The sequence below is a fragment of the Periophthalmus magnuspinnatus genome, chromosome 16 (genome assembly GCF_009829125.3).
Source record: "Periophthalmus magnuspinnatus isolate fPerMag1 chromosome 16, fPerMag1.2.pri, whole genome shotgun sequence".
Taxonomy (NCBI): domain Eukaryota; kingdom Metazoa; phylum Chordata; class Actinopteri; order Gobiiformes; family Gobiidae; genus Periophthalmus; species Periophthalmus magnuspinnatus.
This window is the reverse complement of record NC_047141.1, coordinates 1,849,741-1,862,036: the sequence shown is the minus strand read 5'-3', so window position 1 is coordinate 1,862,036 and position 12,296 is coordinate 1,849,741. Positions and strand designations below refer to the sequence as shown.

At 43.1% G+C, this 12,296-nt stretch overlaps 1 protein-coding gene across 1 annotated transcript in view; it reads right to left on the bottom strand.

The window, feature by feature from the left end:
- The window catches only part of grik2 (glutamate receptor, ionotropic, kainate 2), a 280,443-nt gene that overhangs the window by 130,954 nt on the left and 137,193 nt on the right, over positions 1–12,296 (bottom strand). The window contains exon 8 of the mRNA XM_033980607.2: positions 11,827–11,934. Within this exon, the coding sequence (XP_033836498.2) occupies positions 11,827–11,934 (108 nt within the window). The remainder of the gene's footprint in view (positions 1–11,826; positions 11,935–12,296) is intronic.

Sequence of the window (12,296 nt, the reverse complement as noted above, 5' to 3'; positions counted from 1 at the left end):
AGTCTGTTAATCATGTTTTTAGGACAGAAAAAATCAGGTACAACAACTTTAAAGTTGAACTACGTAACTTTTCACGTGGGAAAGTCCGCTACCTGCTTGACTCCATGAAAAAGTCAGTGCTTTATCTGAAATGTTCCACAGCATGGCATTAAAGTCCGGTCAGTGTACGAATGTATGTTTTCAACATATTTTTAAACAATAAAAACAGGTCTAGTTAAATAAATGCAAGACAGATAAAGGAACAGGTCCATGCAGCAGGTGGACCCCTCCCCTACCAGAAAAGTTTGATAGTGGACCTATAAAAAGCAAGGTAACACTTTTATTCTGAGTGATTTTTGGATTGCAAAAAGTACATTTTTGACTGAGAAACAAAGGCCACAGAGAAGAGCAGTGGAAATGTTACTGCACAAAACGTGAAATTCCCTTAGGACCATCTCTCTCCATATATCAATCATTCATCTGTATCCATGGAGGCTGCAAAATAAGCTTGCTAAGGAGCTAGCTATATACCTCTTGAGATGCTAAAAACGTTTTACACCAGATGTAGCGAAAGAGCTTCCAGAGGAGGTACCAACCGGAACAATCGCGCGGAGTAATCCAAGATGGCGGCGGCCTCTACACTTTGGTTTTTCACCAGGTCCATGGCCAAAGTTGGTCTATAGAAATGCTCAAATGTTCAATGGCTTCCTGGCCAGATTCAAGGTTCAAGGTTCAAAGTTTGATTCACACGTCTATATCTGGAAAAGTCACAACAGAGCAGAGCGCAAAGTAAAAGAACTAAAACACAATTAGAAAAAAACCCCAAAAACCTTAAAAACAAAAGAAAAACAAAAAGCCTAAACCAGAAACTCTGATGGGACTATATATTTTTACTACACTCCACTACAGAGCGGGCGCTTAGTAACGCTGTCAATCAAACCTGTTGCTAACGCTGGTCTCAGAGAAAAAAGATGCCTGATTTGTCTGTTATTAATACAGTGATCCCTCACTATAGAACGCGGTTCACGTTTCGCAGTCTCACTGTTTCGCAATTTTATTTCATTTTTTTTGTAATTTTGCATGCTTTTTTTTTTTTTTTTTTTTTTTACAGCGTATGAATGGCCATTGTGTTCTGTGTCCTGATTGGCTAAGGGACATGCCACATCTCCTGTACAGTACAGAATGCGTTCAGCCTGACCAGTTTACGTAAATGTTCGATGCTAACAGTGTGACTGTTTTCTCCCTGATAAAACCCACAATGTCGATTAAACATTCCTACATCAACAATGGCGCCTGCACCCACACCCAAAAGACCAAGGAAGATGCTAACCATCACAGAAAAAGTTGGACTTCTGGACATGCTGAGGGAAGGTAGAAGTTCTGCAACTGTAGGGGGCGCCATTACGGAATAAAATAATCTTTGGTTTGTCTCATAAAGAAGGAGGAAAATAACATAAGTACAACAGCAGCAATAAGTTTTAACAAGGATGAAAAAAGGGTTGTAACTACAACAAGACCATCATAAGGATGGAGTCTGCTTCAGCTTTGTGGATCAGTGACTGCAGGAAAAAGAACATTATGCTGGATTTTGTGGATTTTGCCTATTGCGGGTTATTTTTAGAACATAACCCCCGCGATAAACCAGGGACCAATGTGTTCATATCTTGATTTACAGACACAATAGTGAAATAATACGAACATTTAAGACCAAAATGACGAGTCAATAGAGCCGATCACTTCGTATTTGGAACACAGTCTATGGTTGCAAGACATAGATAGTCTAGTGCCTAATCTAAACTATCTATGTCTTGCTGTCTTCTATGGTTTGCCTGCTTTACCATGTTGTGCTATCCATGTCCCCTTCTCTGTGTCTGGACTTTACCTGGCTGTGCACACGTCTTCTCCATGTCTGGACTTTACCTGGCTGTGCACGCGTCTTCATTCTCCTGATTCAAAGTCCCTGCACACTCTGCTCTGTCAGGATGCAGCTCAGTCTATGATCACATTTACATAATTTAAATGTGACATTTGGGCTGTCCCGCGGCTCACTGAACTACAGCAGGTCAGAGAGTGAGGCCTGAATCTCAATCTGGACCTCGCAACATGTCTGCCCCATCACTGCCTCATCACTCGCTCCCTCCCTCTACTCTATCCCCCTCTTTCTGGCTGCATCATCTTTAAACTTAACTTAGTCCTATTGTGCTTGTGTCTCTATAGTTCTCATCTCTGTGGATCATTCTGTTATAATTTACACATTTTAAATCACAATATTCATCTAAAACGATTTAATAAAACATGATTACTCAAACATGAATCACTCCAAATACAACTTCAGAGGCTCAATGAAAAGAAACGACTAGAACATGGTCCAGTCCAGTTTGCAGAACAGAGCTGATCTCAGGGGGCATTTTGTAATTTTAGTGCTTAAATCTGTCAAAAGTTTTTCTTCTGCCGAAACCTTTAGGTACATGCCATGGATCTAGGATAAGCCCCTCCTCCTCTGTCCTGATGGGAACTCAATTAGGGACTACTCCAGGTACAGCAACTCCAGCCCAGAAAGAATCCTCTCACAGAGACCCAAGACGATGTGTTCACAGCTGCCCGTGTGCAGCGTCAGGGCATCGACCACTTTCACAAAGGTCACATTTTGAATGTTTCAAATCCTCAAAGTGCCTAAAATATTTAGCCTAGTCTGCTCTTAGCGTAGGGTCACCGGATTTTCTAAATGAAAACCTGCAATAAACATAAGAGTGAAAAGTGTAACATCATTCAATCTCATCTCACTTGTGTCTGTCAGAATCTGAGGGACTTCTGTCGATGCTTTTTTTTTTTTTTTTTTTTTTTTTACTTTACACCGCTCATTTAAACTGTGCTTTCTGTAGTTTAGTTAAATAAATGACACTATATTCACTTCTTTGTTGTTGGTCGGGGTCAAATTGGCTATTTTTTTTAATAAAACAGGTACAAATCAGTGGTTTTGGAGAAAACAAATCACCTGAGGCTGTCCCAGGTCAGTGGGGACGTCTGGTCACCATAGTTTAGCCGGGCTAGCTCTGCTCTAGCTGTCATTGCTCTGAATTGGTCAGAGCTGATTACAGTGGGCGGCACTGGGCGAGTACTGAGGAAGTAAATGGGAAAGAGTATTTGATGTTTGGCCTCGTGGCTGAAGGCGTGACCTGACTGCAGTCTCTTCTGACACATATTCTGCATTCCTGCAAACAGTTAAAGGCTCCATGTATGTTCAGTCTTCTATAGATAGTCCTTTTCCCAGTGTGTATAAACTCTAAAGGCTCTTTTGTACAAATGCATGTGTTCTGTCTGTACCTTCACTCTTCTCATGTCAGATTAAACTCTCTGTCTGGTCTGGAGTCACTCCCATCACAGTTACATGCACCAGTGAGCACAGGCCTGTGGAACCAGCACAACGCCATCTTTGTTTTATTCATTGTCTGGCCAAAAAAAAGTCACCACCCAAAAAAAAAAAGTTGTCACACACTAATATTTCGTTGTTCTGCCTTTAGCTTTGATTATGGCACGCATGTTTGACATTGTCGATTTCGCTTCTGCAATGTCACAAGATTTATTTCCATCCAGTGTTGCATTAATTTTTCACCAAGATCTTGCATTGATGCTGGTCGAGTCTGACGCTGCACAAAGCTTCTCCAGCACATCTCAAAGATTCTCAATGGGGTTAAGGTCTGGACTCTGTGGTGGACAATCCATGTGTGAAAATGATGTCTCATGCTCCTGAACCACTCTGTCACAATTTGAGCCTGATGAATCCTGGCATTGTCATCTTGGAATCTGCCTGTGCCATCAGGGAAGAAAAAATCCACTGATGGAATAACCTGGTCATTCAGTATATTCAGGTGTCAGCTGACCTCATTCTTTGAGCACAGACTGTTGCTGAACCTAGACCTGACCAACTGCAGGAGGAGAGGAACTATTTGCTGAGTTAAATCCAAGTAGCGACTTTCTTTTTGGCAGTGTATAATAACATACTATTATTATTTCTATCGTGGAGTTGGATGTTTGGTAAATGATAAATGGAACATCAATTTAAGTGAGAATATTAGCTTTTGAATAATACAGCCTTCCATAACCCACAACATCAGCGGATTATGAGATATATAACCCACATATTATGATTATGAGAACATAGATAGATATATAGATATAGATATGTGTGATTTACAAGTGTAGCACACTTATGAAACAGGGTAAACTTTTCTTGTTCAGTGTAAACACAAGAGCTTTTGCAAACAATAGCTGAGACTCGTTTGGGATTATAGCTCCACTGAGGACCCTTCGCTTTAGTGGCAGAGAACAGCCTCTTCTTCATAAACAAACGCCTGGGAGCTAAAGCTAACTCTGAGCTAACTCTAAAGCTAACTGTGCTCTTGCTAATTGGACTAAAGGGAAGCGCGTTGTTCTCCCGGCGTCTCTGAGGGCCGTATCAGACTGTCTGCACACTGCTCGGAGACAGCTGACTCACCGCGTTCACCAGTTTATGGGAGACGATGGGTTCTGCTGCGCTGTGGCCTCATCATCAGGGTTAAAAGGTCAACACACAGATGCTCATTGGAGAACTTTACTTAAATAACTTCAACAGTCCTGCAGTAATGACCCAGGGGTTGGGCTGCAGGACATATGTGTTTTGTACCAAACCACAGCTTGTATAAAGGAGTGGACAGAGGAAGTGTGACGTCACCCACGGCGTTCAGCTCCAAATGAAGCTCATCAAGGCCAGAGCAGTTATAGAGGCCAAATTAGACCTGAGTTCCAAATGAGGAATTCCAACCGCGAGTATCATAGCAACCAAAGAGCCAATCCAGAGCAAGGCTGTCGGGTAACTTCCTGTCAATCAAAACTGTTGCTAACGTTGAGGAGCGATGTCAGGGAAAGAAGATGCCAGATTTGACTGTTATTAATGTTTATACAGTGGTCCCTCATTTATCGTGGGGGTTACATTCTAAAAATAACCCGCAATAAGTGAAATCCGTGAAGTTGTTTTATTTTTTACAATTATTCTATATGTTTTGCAGCAGTAAAACCCCTCACCACACACTTTATACACTTTTCTCACACAGGCATTAATTTTTTCTCACATTTCTTTCTTTTTAACCACTCTCAAAGTTCAAACCTTCGTATATTATATCCCTCTTCCTCGATGAGCTCTTTGTCGGTGCAGAACGTTTCATCGACATTGTGTCGGGGAGAAAACTTGCAAACACACAGCACTTCAGAGTCACACTGTGATCCAACATTTGTGTAAATTTGTCTGAACACATTCTGTACTGTACAGGAGACACGGCACGGAGGAGACTGATGGACAATGGTCTACAGTCCCTTAACCAATCAGGACGCAGAACACAATGCACGTTCATACACTGTAAAAAAAAAAAGCATGTAAAATTGCAATAACAAAGGTGAACAAGTGAGCGACAACTGTATCTTGATTTACAGACACAATAGTGAAATAAAAACCCCAGGATCTTGTAGAGCGAGTCAATACGAAGATTTAAGACCAAAATGACGAGTCTGACAGCAGCAGTTACAGAGAGAGGGGACACAGTTTTTACACAGAAAGTGAATTGGAAGTGCGTCCATGATCACTTCATATTTGGAACACATCGGCTAGCAGGTTAGCTATGTGTATTTATATACTCCATGCAGTCTATTCATCAAACTTAATGTCTGTTTGCAACAAGATCATGGAGATGGGCCCCTGTTTTACGCCACGAAGGTAATGCACATGACATAAAAAAGCAATTATAATGAGTGGCAAAGAGTCTGAGTTAGCATGTTCAGTTTCTCCTGCTCCGAACTCATCAAAAGTCTGAAAAAAACACTGCCACAGTCTAATAACAGAGACAGCAATGATATTTGCACTCGTTACTCATATAGACTTTGGATCACACAGCTTCCTCTCCTTACATAAACTATTTCTGTGTGCATGTGCTTGTGCGTGTGCTTGTTATGACCTGAACGCAAGAATCCTGATCTGGGAATTAAACTTGCAACTACTACACTTCCATCACTGTTCACTCGCAGATAATAGTTTACATTCTGAAGGAGCTGGTTTGGTTGACAGGCTGTAATCAAACCCATTATTATCCATGTCTCAAAAGTAGGTTTATCAGAGTTCACATTGTAAACAACTCCAAGAGAATTCACATCTGAGGAAACTGAAATCAGACATATCCCATGTTTTTCAGAACATGTTTGCAGAAGTCTGAAATAACAAGATGTACGGGCTAGAAATGTCCTGGTTTAGTCCTGCTTTAATCCTGGTGTTTAGCCTTGGTTTAGTCCTGTTTTTTAGTCTTGGTTTAGTCCTGGTTTAGTCCCAGTTTAGTCCCGGTTTAGTCCTGGTTTTGAGTCTTAGTTTAGTTCTAGTGTTCAGTCTTGGTTTAGTCTTGGTGTTCAGTTCTGGTGTTTAATCCTGGTTTAGTCCTGGTGTTTAGTCCTGATTAAGTCCTGGTGTTTAGTCGTGGTTTAGTCCTGGTGTTGAGTCCTGGTTTAGTCCTGTTTTTTAGTCTTGGTTTAGTTCTGGGGTTCAGTCCTGGTTAATTACTGGTTTAGTCCTGGTTTAGTCCTAGTGTTTAGTCTTGGCTTAGTCCTGATTTAGTCCTGGTTTAGTCCTGGTTTAGTCCTGGAGTTTAGTCCTGGTTTAGTCCTGGTGTTATTCCTGGTTTAGTCCTGATTTAGTCCTGGTTTAGTCCTGGTTTAGTCCTGGAGTTTAGTCCTGGTTTAGTCCTGGTGTTTAGTCCTGGCTTTTAGTCCTGGTTTAGTCCTGGTTTAGTACTGATTTAGTCCTGGTTTAGTCCTGGTGTTTAGTCCTGGTTTAATCCTGGTTTAGTCCTGGTGTTTAGTCCTGGTTTAGTCTTGGTTTAGTCCTGGTTTAGTCCTGGAGTTTAGTCCTGGTTTAGTCTTGGTTTAATCCTGGTTTAGTCCTGGAGTTTAATCCTGGTTTAGTCCTGGTTTAGTCCTGGAGTTTATCCCTGGTTTAGTCCTGGAGTTTAGTCCTGCTTTAATCCTGGTGTTTAGCCTTGGTTTAGTCCTGTTTTTTAGTCTTGGTTTAGTCCTGGTTTAGTCCCAGTTTAGTCCCGGTTTAGTCCTGGTTTTGAGTCTTAGTTTAGTTCTAGTGTTCAGTCTTGGTTTAGTCTTGGTGTTCAGTTCTGGTGTTTAATCCTGATTTAGTCCTGGTGTTTAGTCGTGGTTTAGTCCTGGTGTTGAGTCCTGGTTTAGTCCTGTTTTTTAGTCTTGGTTTAGTTCTGGGGTTCAGTCCTGGTTAATTACTGGTTTAGTCCTGGTTTAGTCCTAGTGTTTAGTCTTGGCTTAGTCCTGATTTAGTCCTGGTTTAGTCCTGGTTTAGTCCTGGAGTTTAGTCCTGGTTTAGTCCTGGTGTTATTCCTGGTTTAGTCCTGATTTAGTCCTGGTTTAGTCCTGGTTTAGTCCTGGAGTTTAGTCCTGGTTTAGTCCTGGTGTTTAGTCCTGGCTTTTAGTCCTGGTTTAGTCCTGGTTTAGTACTGATTTAGTCCTGGTTTAGTCCTGGTGTTTAGTCCTGGTTTAATCCTGGTTTAGTCCTGGTGTTTAGTCCTGGTTTAGTCTTGGTTTAGTCCTGGTTTAGTCCTGGAGTTTAGTCCTGGTTTAGTCTTGGTTTAATCCTGGTTTAGTCCTGGAGTTTAATCCTGGTTTAGTCCTGGTTTAGTCCTGGAGTTTATCCCTGGTTTAGTCCTGGTTTAGTCCTGGTTTAGTCCTGGAGTTTAGTCCGGGTTTAGTCCTGGTTTAGTCCTGGAGTTTAGTCCTGGTTTAGTCCTGGTTAAGTCCTGGAGTTTAGTCCTGGTTTAGTCCTGGAGTTTAGTCCTGGAGTTTAGTCCTAGTTTAGTCCTGGAGTTTAGTCCTGGTTTAATCCTGGTTTAGTCCTGGTTTAGTCCTGGAGTTTAGTCCTGGAGTTTAGTCCTGGTTTAGTCCTGGTTTAGTCCTAGTTTAGTCCTGGTTTAGTCCTGGAGTTTAGTCCTGGTTTAGTCCTAGTTTAGTCCTGGTTTATTCCTGGTTTAGTCCTAGTTTAGTCCTGGTTTAATCCTGGTTTAGTCCTGGTTTAGTCCTGGTTTAGTCCTGGAGTTTATTCCTGGTTTAGTCCTAGTTTAGTCCTGGTTTAGTCCTGATCTTTAGTCAGTGTTTCAGTTTTCTGCAGCTGAAACCTGAGCCAGTCTTCCTGAAGATGTTCATTTTATGAAGATTATTCATGTTTTGATTTGTTGTGATTTTAATGTCATTCTGTAAAGCTTTGAATTACTTTATGTTACTTTTTTGCCGAGGTGTCTGTTTAATCCCTCAGTCGTAGAGATGGGCTTCGTTGCAAAACAAAATGTCATTCTGTCACCTGGACAAACGTTTTTGGAGTGAACTCTTTTTGCACTCTTGCAGGAGGCTTGTTCAGTTCGATAATGGGGGTGATGGTTTCTGTATCCTGTCTTTAGACACAGATAAAGCTGTGACTGACCAGAACTCTGTCAGAACTGAAGAAGCCGACAAGATCACATCATCGTCACTCAGGTCATTACAGCGGGTCAGAGAGAGGCCAGGGTCTCAGTCTGGACCTCTGCCACGGGTCAGCTGTCTATACTGTTTCTCTTTTCTATCACCCTCTACTGGTAAATGGTCACATCTTTATACAGTCTTCAAATCTTCAACCTCCAAAGTGCTTTACACCAAGGAACCACTCACACATTCACACACACATTCACACACACATTCACTCACACATTCACGCACACATTCACACACACATTCACTCACACATTCACGCACACATTCACACACACATTCACTCACACATTCACACACACATTCACGCACACATTCACACACACATTCACTCACACATTCACACACACATTCACACACACATTCACTCACACATTCACACACACATTCACACACACATTCAGACACTCACACATTCACTCACACATTCACACACACATTCACTCACACATTCACACACACATTCACTCACACATTCACACACACATTCACACACACATTCACTCACACATTCACACACACATTCACACACACATTCACTCACACATTCACTCACACACATTCACTCACACATTTACACACACATTCACTCACACATTCACTCACACACATTCACACACACATTCACTCACACATTCACACACACATTCACACACACATTCACTCACACATTTACACACACATTCACTCACACATTCACACACACATTCACACACACAGGTGGGTGTCTTGTTTCGTGCCCAACGACACAACAACAGCATGCATCTGTAGGAGCTGGAATCGCACCGCCAACCTGTGGGTCAGTGGATCTGTCCACTCAACCAACACTGAAGCTCTGTGTAATTTTAGCACTTTAATCTGTGAAATGAAATCTGAAGTATCTGTGCTTTACTTTTACAGTGTGTACTTCTTACTTTTACTTGAGTACATTTGAGAGCAGTATCTGTACTTTCTCCTCCACTACGTTTTTTAATTGGACTGAAAAGTAAAAGTATTTTCACATGATTTGAGGACTTCCTCTCTTCTCTCTTTACCCCTCCTCTCTTCCCTCTATCTCTCTTCCTCTTCTCAATTTCTCCCCATCCCTCCTCCTCCTCTCTCTCCTCTCTCTTCTCTCTCTCCTCCTCCTCAGCCCATCTCTCCTCTCTTTTCCCTTTTTCCTCTCTCCTCCTCCCCCCCTCTCTACTTCTTCTCTCTCTTCCTCCCTCCCTTCTTTCCTCCCTCTCTCCTCTTCTCCTCCTCCCTCCCCTTCCCTCTCTCCCTCCCTCTCCGCCTCTGCCCATCTCTCCTCTCTCTTCCTGCTCTCCTCCTCCACCTCTTCCTGCACCCATCTCCTCTTCTCTCTTCTCTCTCCTCCTCCTCCCCCCTCATCTCCTCCTCCTTTCTCCTCCTCTCTCCCTCCCTCCCTCCTTCCCTCCCACCTCTACTCCCTCTCTCCTCCTCCCCCCTTCCTTCCTTCCCTCCCTCCTCTCCTCCTCTTCCTGCAACCCATCTCCTCTTCTCTCTTCTCTCCCCTCCTCCTACTCCCCCCTCATCTCTTCTTCCTTTCTCTTCTCCTCCCTTTCTCCTCCTCCCTCCCTCCTTCCCTCCCACCTCTACTCCCTCTCTCCTCCTCCTCCCTCTCTCCTCCTTCTCTCTCCTCCTCCCTCCTCTCCTCCTCCTCCTCTCCCTCTCACTTGAGTATATTTGAACAAGACTGTAAAGTAAAAGTACTTTTATATGTTTATAATTTGAACAAACATATCGATACGTCAAATTGTTCGGCCACACACAAAATGAAAAGTCCTTTTGGAATCGCGCCGCAGCCCCTGACAGCAGGAGTTTAGCCCGTGGATTTTGTGATAACGCTGCAGTCTGTCAGAGAGCGAGTCAGAATGAGCCACTTTTGACAAGAACAACAGTGCGACGGCTGCTTCCTGGGTCCAGCGTTAAAGTGACACCTCCACAGCAGCAGAGGGGGCCGTGCACGGAGCGAGAGGAGAGCAGCCCGCGGCTCCAAATGTGTCAGAGAGTCCCCAGCTAAAGAGCCTACAGCAAAACCATGTCACGCAAGATTTACACAAGAATCCGAGGTTACAGCAGTATCTGTGGTAACAAGTGGTCAGGAATGTACCGCAGTTTGACAGGACTCTGAAGCTGCACGGCCTCACGGTGTCCAACGAGCGCAGTGTGTGTGGAACTACAGACGCTTAGGGCATTCAGAGCCGTGGCATTTTTAAACAGGACTGAGATCTAGTTTAAAATGCTTTTCTATCCACAGGTTTCAGAATAATAATAAAACACTGAATTGTTGCCATGGCGTTTTTTGAATGAGGTTCTGCTTCCTGTAATGTGCAACTTGGTAAATAGTCATGGTCTCATTTTTATACAGCACATTTCCACCTTCAAGGCTCAAAGTCCTTTACATCAAGGAACCACTCACACATTCACAGACACAGGGGGTGAGACAGGTTAAGTGTCTTGCCCAAGAACACAACGACACCATTCATCTGTGGGAGCTGGAATTGTACTACCAGCCTGTGGGTCAGTGGATTTGACCACTCATTCGATGATGTTTAAGTTGATGGGAATCAAACCACCGACCTTCAGATCAGTGGACTCGACCAGCTGAGCCACTGTTACCCCCCCTTGTTGCCATGGCGATTAGCAATTTAAAACATGTCCTTCCTACTTTTTAAATTGGGTTCAGCTTTGTGTTTTGTGTAACCAGGCCAGTAAATAAAAATTTGGGAGCAAGGGGCAAGAAGGCAGGTCCCCATGAGACAGGTCCCCAAACAGCTGGTCCTCATAAGACAGGTCCCCATGGAGCAGGTCCACATAAGACAGGTCCTAATAAGGCAGGTCCCCATAAGACAGGTCCTAATAAGACAGGTCCCAATAAGGCAGGTCCCCATGGAGCAGGCCCCCATAAGACAAGTCCTAATAAGGCAGGACCCCATAAGACAGGTCCCCATGAGGCAGGTCTCCATAAGCTAGGTCCACATAAAACAGGTCCCAATAAACCAGATCCCCATAAGACAGGTCCCAATAAGGCAGGTCCCCATGAGGCAGGTCCCCATAAGACAGATCCCCATAAGACAGGTCCCCAAAGAGCTGGTCCACATAAAATAGGTCCTAATAAGGCAGGTCCCCATAAGACAGGTCCCCATGAGGCAGGTACCCATAAGACAGGTCCCCATGAGGCAGGTACCCATAAGACAGGTCCCCATGAGGCAGGTCCCCATAAGACAGGTCCCCATAATGAACTAACTTGAGGCAGACATATAAAGCGTTTAGTTTTAAAATGACTCTGACCTTCTCAAGCCCCTCCTCCTTCAGACTGATGACGTCCAGGTCAAAGTCCGTGCGGAGGCCGTTGGATCGGTTAAACGTGATCCTCCCGGTGAGACCGTCCCAGTGAGCCTGAAACACACAAACATCACAGTCACTGGTTTAAGTGCATAGATAACGCAACTCATTTCATTCAAACATAGCACATCTATATTTAAGATTTTACCAACAATTACATTTTTTTCTCTTTAAGTTGGTTAAGGTTATCATTTTACATTCTCGTTGGACAAGAGCAGAACATGTGACGCACACGACCAGTCACAAGTTTGGACACTCTCATTCAATGTTTTTTTTATTTATTTTTTTTTAATTATTACTTTCTACATTTTATATACACACGGAAGACATCAAATATATGAAGTAAGATTTATGGAATCATGTAGCAAATATATAAAATATATTTTATATTCAAATCTTTAATCCTTCATCCTATG